This window comes from Geospiza fortis, unplaced genomic scaffold (assembly GCF_000277835.1).
Source record: "Geospiza fortis unplaced genomic scaffold, GeoFor_1.0 scaffold55, whole genome shotgun sequence".
NCBI lineage: Eukaryota > Metazoa > Chordata > Aves > Passeriformes > Thraupidae > Geospiza > Geospiza fortis.
Genome location: NW_005054308.1, coordinates 5,131,593 through 5,149,920, shown reverse-complemented (window position 1 = coordinate 5,149,920; position 18,328 = coordinate 5,131,593). Strand labels below are relative to the sequence as shown.

Genomic DNA, 18,328 nt, shown 5'->3' with positions numbered 1-18,328 from the left:
CCGCAGGCGGCGGGGCCGGCCCGGCGTCAGCCGCGTTCGCCGGGAGCGGAGGGACCGTGCGCTGCCACCATGTGCGGTGAGTGACGGAGCGCGGGCTGAGCCCGGCCAGCAAGGGACAAGGGCGGCTTTGTCCCCGAGCCCAGCGGCGTCGCTCGGCACCGGCCCCGCTGCATCCTCCTGGGGGGTGGGAAGGACGAGGAGCGCACGGCAGGTGAAGGTGAAGCCCCTCGGCCCGGCCCTTCTCCCAGGGAGAGGCGATTCCCGTTCCGTTCATCCCTGCCCGGGCCCCCCGTGCCTGGCGGCGTGTCCCCGGGTCTTGGGATGGTCCCCGGGTCTTGGGATGGAAATGGTCCCGTTCCCGCTGCCCGGGGGTGCCTGAGGTGCCCGGTTAACCTCTGCTCCTGGTCCCGCTGCCTCTGATGCACGGGATGCGCTGGGCTCTGTTTTTCCTAATCCGGGACTAGGGATTGATTAATCGTGACTCACTTCCGAGCTGCAGCGATAAGGGAAAGTTTGTGGTTTTCAAACAAAGGCAGTGAAGGAGCTTCATTCCTAGCTGTTGTGAGTTTATTCACCTCATTTTTCTAATAAAGATGAGATGGAAAGATAATTCCTATAGCGTGTACGCAATTGCTTAGATATGCTTCGGATCAGATGGAAATCAAACTGTGGGCTCGGAAGCTGCTAACGCGATTTTATTTGGTTATGGAGGAAAGTTTGGTGAAACTTTGCCAATCTGTCCCTGACATCTCCTCTCAGGTCTGATGAAAGTAGAAAAATTTGCACTTGTACTTCTTAGTCGTCATCAACAAAACCCCTTTTGTGGGATGCAGACTGATAGTGAGTTGAGTTACAGCTCCCAAAATTGTACTTTCTGAATTAGGTATCTTTTCCTTGCCTCCTCGTCCTTTTTAATTGTAACCTCAGAAGGAGCAAGGAGCTCTGGAATCCTCTTTCACTTGAATGGAAACACGAGGTGATACTGTTTCAGCTGCTATTGTGTGAGCTCCTACGTGACAGATCACTATCAATGAGACAAACTCGGTGCTTTCTAAACAAAACCCCTCCAGGTGAGAGACCTGGCCCAGTGCCTGAGCCACCCTGGAGTATCCACAGCAAGCCCCGAGACACGCAATGGTAACATCTAAAACTTTGCATGTCTGGGCTGTGTATTGATGGGGAAGTGAGGGTGTTAACAGTGTTCGAGGAGTTCGGTAGAACATCCAGCTTGGGGTGGAGCAAGTGACTCAGTATGAAATGGCAAAGAGCAGCAGTTCAAGAAGGTTAAGTGAGAGTAGAGCAAGGGTTTTTCCCATCAGCATTTAGAAACCTTTTATATGACATTTGTTTCCATGAATGATATCCCCCAGGCCACTATGCTGATCTCTGTAGAAGTTCTAGAGACTGCAACCAGCGGTTTTGAAATTACTTTTTTGTTGTTGTTTTTATTTTTTCATATCTTTCCAGGTTTAAGTGTTGATAATGGACCCTATTGTGTTTTCTTTGGCTTCAGGTAGCACGTGAAGATTTGTAGCCCTTGGTTTGTGTTTTGAAAATACACAGGTCATAAATTCTGCTATAAACATGCTCATGAGGAAGCAAAATTGAGATGTTATCATTCTCACATGTAAAACAGTATAGCCAAAGTATTCAAGCAAAAGTATTCAGGGTTTAAAAAAAAGACAAGATGCACTTAAACTGATGACCTCTTTTAAATCAAAGTTAGTTTCATCAGGATATGAAGTTGAGACTTTTTCAAAGCTAAGTTTCTGGCATCAACAATGTGCTTAGGAGTATCCTTTTATTTTTCAAAAAGTAAATAATTTTGTTCAAACTTCAAGTATAGGCTGCCCCCTTGTTGATTTTGGTGAAGTCTTGCAATTGCAAGAGTTCTTGTGGAATTTTCCCACAAAAAATACTCAATTTACGTTTCTTTCTTCTGATGCTCTGCTTGTAATCCTGAAAGGGGAAGCTCTAAAATCTTGATACACACGTAAAAGGAGAGCCTTGCTTTCAGTGTCTGCATGTGATTGAAGCTGGTTTCAATTATGTTTTAGCAACCTCCTCTTTCTGATTTTAGCATCTGCTTCTATAGGTAAGCCATACACGATTGACCTAGTTCATCCTTCTAAGCAAACTGTGATTATGGAAAGTTATAAACTAGATTTAGCATTTAGATCAAGAGGACAATGCCGTAGTAAAACACTTCTTGGGTGCTTTTCCTGGATTTTATGTTTTTGAGTCTTCTTAAAGAAGCAAGATCTGGAAATGGCATCTAATACCTTGGGGAGGCCATCATAAAGGAACTTGTTTGCATCACAAAACTCTTATCATAAGATGATTCAACTGAGATTCAGTCATACTGATGTGCTTCCAGAAAGAATTAAGATACAAGGAATCTTTATCACAAGTTGTTTCTACATGAGTTGAGTAATGTGCTTTAAATCTGGCCAAAATGATGACTGAGGAGGGAAAAAATACGTGAGTGGATAAATCATTAAACAGAAACGTCCTAGAGAAAGTGTTACTCTCAGTGCTTAGAGTAAGATTTATTTCCCTTAACTGGAAGAGTTTATAACATGTTCTTTGAAGTCAGGCTGCAGCTATTGTTTTCATTTTAAATGGCCTCTGGTGACTTCTGCATCTTCTAATGCACGTGTGTGGAAGTGCAGCTCCAATTCCCTGGAAACAAGGATCCTTTCAACAACTGCAGCACACTGGTAGCATTGTAGGGATGGTCCCAGAGGAAGGTTCTTCCTGGAGCTCCGTGTAGAGAAAGATGCCACATGGAACATACAAGGATGTTGAGGCTTAAATTCATTGTGAAATCTGGCCTAGAAAGTAGAGCTGGATCTGAAACGAGGTGTGGCAATGTTTTGGAATGATGTTGAGAAATTCGTATTGAAGGAATTGAAGAATGCTGCTTTTGAGGTTCGTGGTTAGTGCCAGAGAACGGTAAATATCTGTCTGGAAAAATGATCAACAGGCTCTCAGTCTGAAGTGACTGCTTATAACCAGAGGCATTATTTCTCAAAGCATCCATGAAGAACAGTATTAAGCAGTTCAAATTCCCAAATACCTCCTTAAATGCAACTATTGTCTTAATGTCTCCGTTAATGTTGGATGTACTAGAAATAATTAGGCTGAGCTCCTCATAAATCTCACTTCTGAAGCAGAAAAGTATTATCCACCCTTTAATCTTTCCAAAATAAATTCAGAGGTACATGTAATACTCTCTTTGTCTCACTGTCAAATCAACAGTATTAATGTCTTATAAACCAGTGGAGTAACCAAATTCACAGTAATATTTGTTAAGGGAGATTTATTGGCGTATCATTATAACAGCTTCTTCACTATGGCCATTTACAGTTCAAAAGCTTTAATTGAGGGGGAAGAGGGTGTTAAATTTCAAACAAAGGCCTTCTCCTATCTGAAACACTTGTCTGAGCTGCTTATCTGTAGAGCTCTTAAAGTCAGGGTTTTTTTCTAACTGTAGTCTCCAGTCCTGACTTGTTGCTCGGAGAAACTGCTGAAACAGCGAAATTAGTTGTTTTTGTTTTATTGGGGTACAGATTTTCAAGGGTTAATAAAAGAGCCTAATGTATCCATATAAATACCAGAGTGGCAGGAAGAGCAGTAGGCAGAGAAAAGGAATGGCTGTGTTTTATTTTGCAGGTAACTCTTTCATCACACCTTTTCTAAAGATAAAACAACATCCCCAACACCCTTCTAGTAAAAAAAAATACCTGTGTACTTTAAAAAAAAAAAAAAAATTAGGGTGGGGGAGCCAACCCCCAAACTAAAAAAAAGCCTCTTCTTGGTCGCTGCCTGGTCTATTCAAGAGGAGAGGGATCAGGGAGTGAGTTCAGGGCTCTCCGAGGAGCTGACAGGGCACGCCCGGGGCTCCTGTGCCCGCCTGGCTTTGGGATTGTGCTGAGGCAGCGCAGGGGGAGCGCTCGTGTTGTGGGTGACCCTGTTTTGTACCTTCTGTTTCTTTCCTTTGTTGTCTTACCCCATTGACTTCTGCCCTTTCCTCGTGTTTGCCTCTCCATTCTCTTTCTGCTGAAGTGGCTGTTGCATACAGGATTAAGCTGGAGCCTTTCAGAAATAGATGTTGTGCCTCGTACCTACCCATGGGTATTTAACGCCATGACTTGGATTACAAAAGTCTCCTTGTGTTAGTACTGGGGAATATATTCCCTCTTTGAATGCCTGGATATGAAATAGATCACAATGTTCCCATTTTCAGCTGTGGTTTTCTTGAAAAGTAGAGTTTTTTTTACCTCTCCTAACTGTTTAACTCTTGGTGGGTAATATGAGGAGAGTGAAACTCGCGAGTGAAGTTTGTGTTATGCGTTGAAATTAGGCTTCTGAGTCCTTTATTGTACTTGAATTCTTTCCATTTCAAAATGCATTAGAAGGAATTGTACTAAATGGGAGGTTGGGTGCCCCTAGGACTTCTCCCTGACACTAGTTTTAAAGAGTTTTAAATTGAGTCTGAAGTGATGCAAATTTTTAAAATAACCTCTTTGCTTCTTTCCCCCTCTCCTTCCCCCTTTCTCATTAAACAGGAATTTTTGCTTATCTAAACTACAGAGTGCCTCGCACTAGGAAGGAAATATATGAAACCCTGATAAAAGGATTACAGAGACTGGAATACAGAGGCTATGACTCTGCAGGTATGTTAACCAACTCAACAAATTAATTTTAGCAACCAATAGCTCATTCCATTACTTTTTTGGGTACTTTCAATGTCTGGCCTCTTGGATTTTTCTTTCTTTATTCTACAGATTAACAGGTCAGAACAAATTAGCTTGATTCTTGGAGTGCTACGGCTTTCCTCAGGACTTAGAATTGGGTGTTTAGCTGTGTAATTAGATGGTTGAGGTTAGTACATGTAAGCAAAACAAACAGGGTGTGGAAAAAGATCTCTGTACAGGGCCATGTAGTTTGTGCCTCAGCCTTTTTTGTGTATGTGAATCACAGTGAAGGATGGGGAAGATGAAACTTGTCTTAAATTTGAGTTAGCTCATTTCATCAGGCAAAATATTTCAGTTTGTTGTCAAATACAATTTGAGATGGCTCATGTATGTTTTAATCTGTGCAGTGGATAGAGACTTGATGTGGTTTCATTTGAACATGCACAGGTCTAGCAACAGTTTTCAACTATATCCCTTTAAATGGTAATTTAAAAATACTAATTTCAGTGGTGTGTGCCTGTGTGTATTTTCTCAGCCTTTTCCTCATTCTAGTGTATTTCATGCTTTAAATAACACTTATGACTGTGTCCTGTGCTGTAGGAGTGGCAATTGATGGAAATAATAATGAAGATAAAGAAAGATTCATCAAACTGGTTAAGAAAAGAGGAAAAGTAAAGGCCCTGGAAGAAGAGTTGTACAGTAAGTGTTAAAAATGACCCCTTTACTTTGGCCTCCCAGTCAGATACTATCTGCATCTCAGCAGAAAGTCAGACCATAAAATTGCAGTTACGATTTTGCATCAGCAATAACTGCATTGGCAAATCCAAGCAGCTAATTTTTTTGTGCCCCTTGAATCTGCACTTAAGAAGCAAGCTGATCTTCAGATCTAGCACTGTGAAATTGTCAGCCTATTTTCCCTTCTTTTGGTTGCTCCTTTGTTCAAAACCTGGGCTCCTTTGGCTCTTTGCACATGTGATTTCTGTGCTGCATGGCTGAAATGCTGCAACATGCACTCTGACAGAATTTATGACCATTTAAGCAGCTGGCTGTCATCACAATCTGCTTTATGCAGTGCTTCCATCTGTGAAAGCCTGAAGTTGTGTTTTAATACGTTTACATTATAATTTGTAGTAATGGGGTCTGTTAGCCTGTCTGTGGCTAAAAATGCTCATGGCTTGGCAAACAATGTTTTAATCACAGTAGCTTGAACTTTCTGAAGTGTAATGTCAAGAAAGCAAATGGTTAAAAAAAAAACAAAAAAAAGATGATAGCTTTTAGATTTTTGCCTGTAGGAATTGTCTTTGTGTTTTACTAATCGTGTGTGTGAGAGAGGGAGAGAGGCAATATTAATTATTCAGTAAACTGAATTTCTCTTGTATAGAACAAGATGACCTGGATTCAAAAACAGATTTTGAAACACATTTTGGAATTGCTCATACTCGCTGGGCGACCCACGGAGTACCAAGTGCAATAAACAGTCACCCTCAGAGATCAGATAAAAGGAATGGTATGTAATCTCTGCAGCACTTGAACCGCACAAATCTGAAATGATTCAATCCACAGAACACAAATGTTCTTATTATTGTTATAGTATCTATTTTTGATAGTAGAGCTAAGCTGTTGCCATTCTATTTATCTTAGACACTTTCAAAATTAAATAGGCTCTTCTCAAGCTAAAGTAACACTAAAAGTTAATGAGATCTGTTTTCTGAAAATTGCAAGTTAATTGAAGTACAACATTCTTGTTTTGAAAGGTAAGACTGAAAATATGAATGTGTCAATATTGCCTGGCCCAGAAAAGGGAGATTTCATATCATTCTTCACTTGAGATGGCTTGGTGCTCTACTAGGTATAGTTTAGAACTCTCTCAATAATTTGGAACTGCTTTTATATACTTTCAGAATTTGTAAGCTTCTGCTTGCATTTGTCCATGTTATGATAAACTGTAGGTCTGAAAGCTATAGCAGGTGGTTTCAAGTGTACTTGTAAGCTTTTTTTCCCCTTGTAATTTTGTGTTCTGAATTAAATATCTTGAGTTTTTGTTGCTCATGAATATATGCATATATATATTTTTTTCTCTTAGAATTTGTTGTCATCCATAATGGAATCATCACAAACTATAAGGACCTGAGAAAATTTCTGGTGAGTCTGTGGCAACTCAATTCTAAAACTAGAAAATTAATACTCCCCCAAACTACCATCAGGTTGTTCATGACTTCAGTGAAACATGAATTCAAGTTTCTTGATCATCTATAAAAAAGCTGTGTGAAAGAGTCTGCCTGATAAAGATACTCAGGAGCTGGTGAAGTGCAATATGTTCCTGTAATCCTAAATGCAAAGTATTTATGAGCAGAGTAGCAGTTTGTGCTGAGATTCTCTGAGAGGGTGTGTGGAGTGGGCTCCCTCCTGTCTCTTGCTGCTCCACCGATGCCAAACAAGTCTTACCATGGGTCTTATTCCAGCATTTCCCAAAGAGTATCTCTGACATAAGTCCTTGCATTTTATCTATAGTGGTTTATATGCACTGGTCCAATGTGGTGCTCCGAGCTCTGGCTGCAGTTTCTGGTGGGAGGCAGCTGAGGGGCTCTTCAGAGTTTGCTGCCTGAGGATGGACACAATTCTTACTCTTCTATATCATATTTCAGGAGAGCAAAGGATATGAATTTGAATCTGAAACAGATACAGAAACAATCCCCAAATTGATCAAATACATGTATGACAACAGAGAGAGTGAAGACACCAGTTTTTCAGCCTTGGTAGAGAGAGTTATTCAACAGTTGGTAAGTGGGAAATTACTTTTTTCTCCTGTACAACAGTATAAGCTATTTGTGGGGTTCTTTAGCATTCTGCCTTATGCATTTAGATCCTGTGCAGGAATTCATAGAAAGTGCTGCAAATAACACTTTTAGGCTTCTAAATAATGCTTAATAGACCAAGAAATGAGATTAAAATTTTGGAAACTTCAAAGGCTTTTCACTGTTAAATCTTTAAATTGCAGTAGCAGTGGGTTTTGTTTGTTGAGCTTTTTGTCTTGTTTTGTTTTTAGCAAGAAATTAACACAGCTTTTTAATGAAGCAGTTTAATTTTTAAAAAGTAATAGGAGCCTCTGGGGGTTAAAATCTCTCATAAATGGCAGTGTGTTCCTAAAGGTTATTCTGATCGTGTTGAAACACTGCTGTGATTCAAGTTTGGCCAATGCCTTGGCTCTCCTATTTGGAAATAGATCTAACAAGCTGGACTGGTTTCCAAACTGTGAAGTGGGAATCTACTGTTACTCAGTATGTGAATGCTTAAAAACTTTGATAGATGCATTGCAAACTTGGAGAAAGCTGGCTTTGTTTCCTCCCCCAGTCTCCGGGCAGATGTTTTCCCTCCCCTTCCTGCACTTTCTGAGTCTCCTCTTTACAGCAGCTCTGTAGGATTCCTTGCAGCAGGCCTGGAATCCACACCAAGGCAGGGCCTATGTGGGTCAAGAGGGAGCAGCCCCAGAGCTGAGGGGGAAGGGAGGATTCCCCTACCCCCAGAACAGGGGCAGAGTGCAGCCCTGGCAGAGGAGGGAATGTCACCATTCATGTCCTGCTGGTGGGGGGGGGCCTTGGCTCCTGCTTTGGGAATCTTCCTCCAGGAGTCTGCCAGCTGTGTTAGTACTGTAGAATTGTTTCTGGGTTTTTTTTCTGGTGTTGTGGATTTTTTGTGTTTTGTTTTCGAAATACCTTCATGAGAATTTGCTGCTTGAACTAGGAATAGTAACTCCAGGCTTTTAGTTGAAACTGCATAGTAATGCACTACAAGTAAAATTCTGATTGAAGGTCTTACTGAAAGTAAATGTCTAACAATCTTCATGTTGATTATGAGTAGCATCTCTGACATTTTCATAACCTTTGCATTCAAGTTTATTGTTTTTATTTATAAGGAGAGGCTAAGTGCTCACTTCCTGATCTTTTAGCTGTTTCACCGTTAATGTGCATGTCAGCTTGTTCTGCTCCATAGCCAATTCCTTTAAAGGTGCAGTCTGCCCTCCAGGAAGAGACTCCTGATAGCAGCTCCTTCAGTGCCTCTTCAGAGAGGGGCCCCAGTTTAATGAGATGCAACTATTTGAGATAAGTTGTTTAGGATCTTTTTTTTTTTCTCCTTTGTATTCATGGTTTCCAGGAAGGTGCTTTTGCATTGGTTTTCAAGAGCATCCATTACCCAGGTGAAGCTGTTGCTACCAGGTTAGTAAGTCCATTTTATACATAATGTATGCTTTTTATTAGGTTAAAAAAGGCCAGCCTCTTAGAGATACTAAAATATTGATATTTAAAGTGCTTAATTAACCAAAATCAGTGAGTCAGTAAAGAATCTCAGTGTATCTTGTGTTCCTAAATTTGTATTAAGAGCATGCTAACATTTTTCCTCTATCAAAAAGGGGAGAGGGAAGGGATATTGTTCAGTTTTAGTTCCCATTGAGTAAAGACTGAGATAAGTATATTCATGTGGGCTGAAAGACCATCATAGTAACAGGTTATACAAATAGAGTTCTATAGCTGTCATAGCATTTATGGTGTCTTTCTGTGTTAAGTTCTACTTTTATTTATGACTTGAAAAACAACTTTCAGGAAATGTAAAGATATTAAAATAGCAAGTGATTAAAATAGCAAGTGATGGGAATAAAGACTGTTTTATGTTACAACCCAAAAGCCCATTGCTTCAGTGGTCTAAAATAAGACTACATTAAAATTTTGAAAAAGCCAGCTGTACCATCACTCCAACTGGAGAACATCTTCTGAAATGAACTATTCTATATGTGGTTCAGGTTTGGTTTTTAGGGCTGAGGGATTTAAGAGAAGCTAATCTTGTAATCTGAGTGTGACTTGTTCTTTTATTCCTGTGATATTTTTTTAATAAGGTCTTCAGTGACATGTAACCCATATAATTAAAAAATTGTCTTAATATTCTACAGTTTCAGAGGTGCAGTAGGGATGGTTGATGTTTCTGAGTTTGAAAGGCTAAAGAGTGTAACAGTACTTCAATTCTAAAGAGCACAGGAGCTTACTGTTGTCTCACTTTAGAGGCAATGTAAGCTTTACAAATTGGTCCCTGTACTAAGATGTTTTCTGATTACTGCAAAGAAAACAGCTGGTTCATATTCACATTTATTCACATATATTCACATTTTCCTCTACCTGGATGTAGTTTACAGGTAAAGAATCACCAAGGCATGTGGTAATTACTTATATAATAATATTTGGTGAATCTTACAGAAGAACCAGGTTTATAGACCTCCTGCCATGTAATGGCCTTAGGATCATGGTTGAAGGAGGCTCTTCCTGTTTAGGAAGCTAGATGGGATATTGTCTTTTCAGCTTCACTGATGTCTGGTAACTTCTTTGTATGCACATTTCTCTTTATAACCTTGTGTGTTTTCCCTTCTGTAGGAGAGGGAGTCCTTTGCTCATTGGGGTTAGGAGCAAGTACAAACTCTCAACTGAACAGATTCCAGTTTTGTATAGAACATGTAAGTTGATAAATCAAAATACATTATTTTTAAAAACCAAAATTACTATTACTTTACGATTAGAAATTAGGTTAATTGGTTTTTGTACCATAAAACTACCAGCTGATGCCCCAAATAGCTTCTTGGCTGGGGATATTTTTATGCTACTGAATGTGTAGTTCATGTGAAAGTCCCATGCCCCAACCTATTTCTGTAACTGTGATACCCTAAACCTGTATAGTCTTTAATCTTAAGTGAACAGAACTGGGTTTGCATTTAGAATGTCTCGTTTCTTTAATAGGCAACATTGAGAATGTGAAGAACATCTGCAACTCCCAAATGAAAAGACTGGACAGCTCAACCTGCCTCCATGCTGTTGGGGATAAGGCAGTAGAATTCTTCTTTGCTTCAGATGCAAGGTAGTAAAAGTACTTCAACTTTGCTGAAAATACTGGGGTTTTGTTTAAAAGTGAGATAGTTCTGGGAATTTAAGCTGCCTTGCTTTTGTACAGTGGCTTTCCAAAAGAAGAGCTTTTAATCCAGGTAACATCAGAAAGCCCCCAGGCTCAGGTGCTTGAAAAATGTTGGCAGTTCAAATGCTGCTGACAAACTGTCACAAGCGCAATATCTGCCAGTTGCTGACCTCTATGTGAAATACATCCACTATGTGAAATACATCCAGTGCAGGAAAGTAATTTGGGTACAAATGGATACTCATCAGCTGAGCATTTGGACAGACTATAGGTTAGTTGGGATTGTGATGTTTTCAATTCAGATATTGGAGGAGGAAAATAGTGGTGTGGTTCCAAGCTGGGCAGGACCCTGGACATCAGGCACAGATTTATTCTGGAAACAAGAACAGGACCTTAGCAGATCCATCAAGGATTGCTGAGCCTCCTGCTGTGGGTTGCTGTGAGAGTGCAGGAGGAGCAGCAGATGGAGCCATTGCCTTTAGGATGGCTCTGTCTGCAGTTCTGTCCTAAAGGAACAGAGAAGCAGGGCTGGAAGTGCTCTTGTGGCACATTTAATTGCTTTGCTATTGCCAATTCCGACGTGTCAGGTTTGTCTTGCTTCTGTTTTTCTCTCTAGTGCTATCATTGAGCACACCAACAGAGTGATTTTCTTAGAAGATGATGACATTGCAGCTGTAACTGACGGGAAGCTCTCGATTCACCGCCTGGAGCGTTCAGCTAGCGATGACCCTTCCCGGGCCATCCAGACCCTACAGATGGAATTGCAGCAAATCATGAAGGGTGGGTTGAAACATCTGTAAATGAGTATCATCAAAAATGGATAGTTACTCTTTGTGTAGTAGACAAGGCAGCAAACTGCTAATTTCTTGTGACAATTGCCTTTTATTCAGGCTGTTTGTACTGGGAGCTGACAATTTCAAGTTTTGAGACCAAGAGAGAATGGGCAGTCTGGGACCCTATCCATTTTAGGCTTGGAAAAGTCATAGATACTTCTATTCATTTCAGTATCTAGGGGAAAATGTAACTAATGCTAACATGTTGTAGCTGTTGGCAAAGTTTGACTATAAATTGAGAATTGAAGGGGAGCATGGATGTTTCCTTATGAAGGAATTTATTTATCTTGTCAATATGGGGAAATGGAACCAACCAAATAAAGTGACCTATCCATCCTTCCTTTCTTCTTGCCTATTCTAAGTTTTTATTTAGGCTAACACAGTCAAGTTAGTCTTAAAAGTTCTCCTTGTAACTGGAATAGACTTAAAATAACAAACCTAAGCATTGCCATGTCATGTTTTTATAAACAGGTAACTTCAGTGCCTTCATGCAAAAGGAAATTTTTGAACAACCAGAATCAGTTGTCAACACAATGAGAGGCAGGGTGAATTTTGAGAGCAGCACAGGTAATGGAGAACAGTCCTTCAAAATGCACGAAGTTTGAAATTTGCAAATGTGCTATCTAGAAAATGAAAACCACCATTGTGTATTTATTTGTTTGCAGTTCTGCTGGGGGGGCTGAAGGATCATTTGAAAGAAATCAGAAGATGCCGAAGACTGATCATTATTGGCTGTGGGACCAGTTACCACGCTGCAGTGGCTGTATGTTCCCAGCCCTGGCTGAAATGCATTTATAACTTACTTGCTGGTTTCAGACAACAGCTTTTCATCTGCTTTTTCTTCTATCTCAGACTTTGTCTTTCACTCAGGGTTCTCACCCTTTTATTTAGCTTTCCTTAGTGCCACATTCTTTATTAATGCTCCAATGCCATTAATCATCATGCTAGAAGTTAACTTTTTCCACCTTGGCTTTTAAAGCTCTGGTGAGTTGTAATTACCAGCTTTTTAAATGAGAATTCATTTAGATTTTCTCTGATTTGCAAGATGTCCAAATGTTAGTGGGTGGCAATACTAACAAATACTGTGTTCTGCTTGAATACAGACTCGACAAGTCCTGGAAGAATTAACTGAATTACCAGTGATGGTGGAACTTGCCAGTGACTTCCTGGATAGGAACACACCTGTATTCAGGGATGATGTGTGCTTTTTTATAAGCCAGTCAGGTGAGCTGCATTTGCTGTTGACTGAGTGCTCTAAGATCGCTTTCCATTGCACTTTGCATCATATAAGTGTGGGAACACACTTGTGTAGAATTTGATGCTTTTCAGGAATCATTATTATCTCTGCCAACCTGAAGTAAAGGTGTGAATGTTTTCCAGGTGAAACTGCAGATACACTGATGGCCTTGAGGTATTGTAAAGAACGCCGTGCTCTGACAGTTGGCATCACAAACACAGTTGGGAGTTCAATATCCAGGGAGACTGACTGTGGTGTGCACATCAATGCAGGGCCTGAGATTGGTGTGGCAAGCACAAAGGTAATTGCTCTTCAGGGTCTGACTTTCACCCTTCAGCCCTGTGGAACACAACCCAAATTTCAATTGCAGCGCTTCAAACTGAGATCATATTCACTCTCTACAGAATTAGCTGCTAAATGTTTTGTTTTGTCTGCAGGCCTATACCAGCCAATTCGTGTCTCTTGTAATGTTTGGCCTAATGATGTCTGAAGACAGAATTTCCTTGCAGAAAAGGAGACAGGAAATCATAAGTGGACTAAAATCATTGCCAGGTATATTGATATTTTGGGTTTGAGGAGGTGTAAGGGATGTTGGCAGTGTAAAATACTACTCAGGGATATTTCTTTCTCATTTAAGTTTCACTCTCCCCCTCATCCTGAAAGGCAGACAACATGAGAAAAATGGACTGTTCACTTCTGCACTGTTTGCCAATTTTACAAGTGCTCTTCCAAGAAACTTGGCAGGAAGATCGGAATTTTCATGGGTTGGGTTTTCTAATTACAATAAGGTAGTTTTGTATGAGAAATATTACTTGATCTCCTAAATTCATGGTTTGAAATTTTTAAAACCTCCCACTTTAAATCAGGATAAAATGAAACTAATTCAAGGTGATTTTTACATGGATATTTCACAACTTCCTTTAGAAATTCAAATGGGATGTATGAGCACTGCTTAAACCAATAGTTGTTTTAAAGTTATTACTGTAAGTAAGGCTGGAGAAAATATCCTTAAACTGCAGTCAAATTTGCTAAGTTAATGGTTGAATTGCATTAAGTGTATTTGTTCTATTAGATAATTAGAACATTCTAGTACAAATGAACTATTTTTTCCAGTTAAAAAAAAATTGATTTTTTTTCCCTATGCTTCAACAGAAATGATTAAAGAAGTCTTGTCCTTGGATGAGAAGATACATGATTTGGCTCTTGAACTGTACAAACAGAGATCGTTGCTGGTTATGGGCCGTGGGTATAATTACGCCACGTGTCTGGAAGGAGCTTTGGTAGGAACTTCTCAATATTCTTTGATATATTTAAAATTAAATTTTGTGCCTTCTGCAACATATTTTTTCTGATATTTCATTACAGTTAAATTCTACTGCAATAAAACTATTTATAACTAGAAGCATTTAAACACATACATAAGGTGAACCTGGATGTGATGCCACTTTCTTGTTTCTTTCACATCATAAACATAGTGTTTAGTCTATTTAAAAACAAGAAACTGCTGACCCATTTGAAAACAACATCAGAAACACGCAATGTGCTGATGTTGAGAAGAGATGCTCGTCCATGAAACTCATTAATTATGTTATGAACATCCTGGTAAAATGGACACATACCCATCACTCAGAGGAGTTGGGTGTGTTAAAGGCAGACTGCAGTAGCCAAGGTTTTGCTGGGTGTTTGGTTCCTAAAATTCCTCTGGTTACTCCCTGTGCCTGGGTGAGCTCTGTTGCTGCCCACAGCCTTCCAGAAATCCCAGCAGCCACCTGTGTGCTTTCACTAATACTTGATACTGGGTATGTGTATTTAAGTGGCAGAGGCGCAGCCTTGGTGCTTTGATTCTTGTGGCTGTTGCTTCTCAGCTGATTTAGTAATAACTTGAGGCATTTCCTTTTTTTTTAGAAAATAAAAGAAATCACCTATATGCACTCAGAAGGTATCCTGGCTGGTGAGCTGAAACATGGGCCCTTGGCCCTAATAGATAAACAAATGCCTGTTATCATGGTGATCATGAAGGATCCTTGCTTCACCAAGTGCCAGAATGCTCTGCAACAGGTCACTGCTCGGCAGGTACAGTGCTCAACTGATTAACATCTCCTGTGTCATAGGAAAAGAGATTGTGCACACTGCACTGCTGCTGGCTGTGCACCTGGAAAGGGATGTACTGCTGATTATTGTTAATTATTAAATTATAAATAAGATACTACATCTGCATTGCAAGTTGTTATTACAGGTTAATATCAGCAGTGAAAACTGCTTTCATATGGCTTGGTTGTTTTGGGGTATTTCTGTTTTGAAGCAAATGGAATAATGTTAAAACTCTACAGGGTGAAAACATTCAAATCTTACAATATAGTGAAAGTCAAGAGCCATTATGCAAGACTGGCATTGCCATTGCTAGCTACTTGAGTGTGTTCAAACACATACAGGCATGCTGTAAAGAATATTTCAAAGCAGTTCTAGGCTACCTCTTCACATAACAATGCAAAAATTTATTTTCAGGGTCGTCCAATCATTCTGTGTTCTAAAGAAGACACTGAAAGCTCAAAATTTGCCTACAAAACCATTGAGTTGCCTCATACAGTTGACTGCCTTCAAGGAGTGTTGAGTGTCATTCCTCTTCAGTTACTTTCATTTCATTTAGCTGTTCTCAGAGGATATGATGTAAGTATTTTCTATATTTAACACTCCTTTTAATGCAGTTTTGAACTTCCTCCTACCAGTGTAAAGTGAGAGACCCAGTTATATGGCATATCTAAGACTCACTAGCTATGAAAATAGTTAGTGAGTCTCATAGTGAGTGTGGTTATAGAGGTGACATTTCAGTGCCAGTTCTTCAGTTTTGTATTTTTTAATTAGTATCCTTCTAAAGAAATTATAAAGCTCTTTTGCTTAGTTTGGTTAGTTAAGAGTACAAATGCGACTTTCCCAGGGAACCTAATCTTGAAATGTGATATTGTACTTTAACTTAAAATAGGTCAGTGCTTTGTACACCTTGGTTTGTTGATGTGTCAGTTTGACAATGATGACTGCTTTGGAAAGGTATCCTGTGCAAAACAGATATGTATTTGTTAGGAGGGTTTTGGAAGCACAGATGAATTCAGCTGCAAGTCATTATCTGCAGATCTATAGCCTGTTGTGTGTGTTAATGTGTCTAGAATCAAGCAGAACTCATTAGGAAGTCAGAAAAAGCATGCTAAATGAACTGTCAAATGCAGAATGCCAGTATTACTCTCATACTGAAAGCCTGTCTCTTCATTCTAGGTGGACTTCCCAAGAAATTTGGCCAAATCTGTTACTGTAGAGTAACAGCCAAGAACAGCTGATGTCTTTGTCACCAGACCTCTGAGTTATACTTGTAGAATGTGTTGTTCTGAATTGATAGGTAAATGTTTTTTCTAAAAAGAATGATAGTGCTAACTGGAAAGTGTCAGAAGGATTTATCTTGCAGCTTTAAAAGCTTTTGATGTGCCTTGTACCCAAGTGCTTTTGCTCACAGCAAATACTCATCTAAGTCCTGAAATTACCAAAGAAGATAAAAATTGTTTACACATGGTATACTGAATGAACTTTTTTACTGTGCAATATATATATATATACAGCTCTCTCCAGAGTAACTGTGAACATTTTTTTAGCCTACACTACAAAACTAGTTTCAAAGATATAGTATTTATAAGTACAATTTGTATAGCTTTTTTTAAGTTATTTTTTTAGTACATTGCTTATCTGTAACATTGGTAATGCTCAGAATGTAAATACTGAGCGTGTTGATACTTCTGTACAGTTGTTAGGGATTTTCCTCCTTCAGCCTCAAACTGGAAATTTGTTGTCCCCTCTTCTTTCCCAGCTTCCCTTCCCCCGTTGCATCTGTGTTTCATATTTAACCAGTCATTTGCAAAGTTCTTCCCTGGCAGTAAATTCCCAGCTATGTTTTCAATTTCTGCTTCTTTTAACTGTTTTGAAAAGCCAGAATGACATTTGTTTTGTATGCCACCCCAGCTCTTATTTGCATAACATGTATAGTGCAACAGATTAAGGGAACTGGATGTCTTTCAAGCGATATTTTTGTTTGAAGAGGGTACAGTACAATGAAATGACAATGCAATTAAAAGATTATATAATTCTTCTTATTTTGTGGTTTGGTTTTTTGTGTGTGTATGTGTGTTTGGGTTTTTATTTGTTTCATTTTTGTTGTTTTGATTTTTTTTTAACCTGATGACTTCTATGTCAGATCTGAAGAAAGTCCTATTTTAGTACCATATATATTTGCAAAAGCACACTTTGATAGTTGTGAACCAACTTGCAGTAGGGGAGAATCTATAAACCTGCAAAAAAAATAAGGTAGATACACACAGGAGTTCTGTACTCATTTGTTTGGTTTTTATTTCCAAATGGCCAGAAAGCATAGGATTTATTTTTTCTGCATTTTATTAACTAACTATTTCACTAGTGAAGTTTCTGATATTCCTCTGCAGGCTTGGTTCTAAATGGAGGTGTTTGAATGTTTACTTAGGTTAAGAGCTTGAAAGTGTTACACCAGCTTGTTATAATAGGAGCTACTTACTGGAAAGCACCCTAGTACTTGTTATAACCACATAATAAAACCAAAATCATAACAAAAATTATAATATTAATCTGACCTAAATGCCAAGAATGTGTATCTCTGTATCTAACAAGTTTTGGTAAGTGATGAAAAGGCCCCTTTTACTCTTGATCTACAATTAATATTCCCTTCATATTAAAAAGTGGAACAATCATAAAGCATATTGAGGTAATCTAGTCTATATGCGACACTAAATTGATTTATTAAAAAAATTCCAGGTGCATTTTTCTAAAATCATCTGTGAGAACAGAAATCACAGAAATGAAAGCTCTCATCGGTCCTAGGAGACGTGGCAAATTGAGTTTATTTTTAGGCAGCACCTGTTTTAAAAACAAGCAGTCCTCGTGTCAGGGCGGGGGGTGTGTAATGGAGAGAAGGCTTATGATTTTTACGTGGGGTTGAAAATAGCTCGGGGAGGGAATAAATCCCTTCCCTCCTGAGCCATCTCTCTGGAAGAGCTGAGGGAAGCCAGGCTGAGGGGGCTGTGCAGAACCGGCGGGTCGGGGCCTGCTGTGGTGTGTGGTGTTGTGCCGTGCTGTGGTGGGTGGCGTTGCGTTGCGTTGCGCCCTCACGTGCTGCGCTGTGCCCTCATGTGCTGTGCTGTGTGGGACCATGGTGCCAGGCTGCCCCCGTGTGATGTCACCGCGCCCCTGTAGGGCCTCCTGCCCAGGGCGGGCCTTTGCCTCACCGAGGGCTTCTCCCGCCTGCCGCAGCTGTTGAGGAGCCGGCAGCAGGACTGGCGCCACAGCCCGTCGTGACACGGTACTGCTGTGAGGTGACATCACGACTATCGTGGCAGGCTGACGTCAGACAATGACATAAAAAATCCAACGACGTCACGACATCGCGAGATGACGTCATCAATAGAAGGACATGCTGACGTCACAAAATGACATTACCCTGGAGGCGGGGGCCGAACTGCCCCGTCACTGCGGGCCTTTAGCCGCCCTCCCTTATATAGCGGCCAGCAAGTCCCGCCCCATATCCGATTGGCTGAGCTCCT

General features: G+C 40.0%; 1 protein-coding gene across 1 annotated transcript; it reads left to right on the top strand.

The window, feature by feature from the left end:
• The first annotated feature begins 6 nt into the window (after positions 1-6).
• GFPT2 (glutamine-fructose-6-phosphate transaminase 2) lies at positions 7-16,852 on the top strand. Its single transcript, XM_005418718.3, has 19 exons — positions 7-76; positions 4,572-4,679; positions 5,301-5,399; positions 6,082-6,207; positions 6,784-6,842; positions 7,346-7,480; positions 8,853-8,914; positions 10,118-10,197; positions 10,478-10,595; positions 11,266-11,429; positions 11,954-12,049; positions 12,148-12,245; positions 12,586-12,706; positions 12,863-13,020; positions 13,157-13,271; positions 13,872-13,999; positions 14,625-14,792; positions 15,225-15,386; positions 15,987-16,852. The coding sequence occupies exons 1-19, from the start codon at positions 70-72 to the stop codon at positions 16,029-16,031; spliced, it is 2,049 nt and encodes a 682-aa protein (XP_005418775.1). The 5' UTR covers positions 7-69; the 3' UTR covers positions 16,032-16,852.
• The last annotated feature ends 1,476 nt before the right edge of the window (positions 16,853-18,328 follow it).

Bases quoted from the DNA above. Each gene is read 5' to 3' on its own strand.
- GFPT2 (XM_005418718.3), top strand. The intron at 4,680-5,300 runs GTATGTTAACCA...CCTGTGCTGTAG, and splicing joins CAGAGGCTATGACTCTGCAG to GAGTGGCAATTGATGGAAAT. The intron at 14,000-14,624 runs GTAGGAACTTCT...CTTTTTTTTTAG, and splicing joins CGTGTCTGGAAGGAGCTTTG to AAAATAAAAGAAATCACCTA.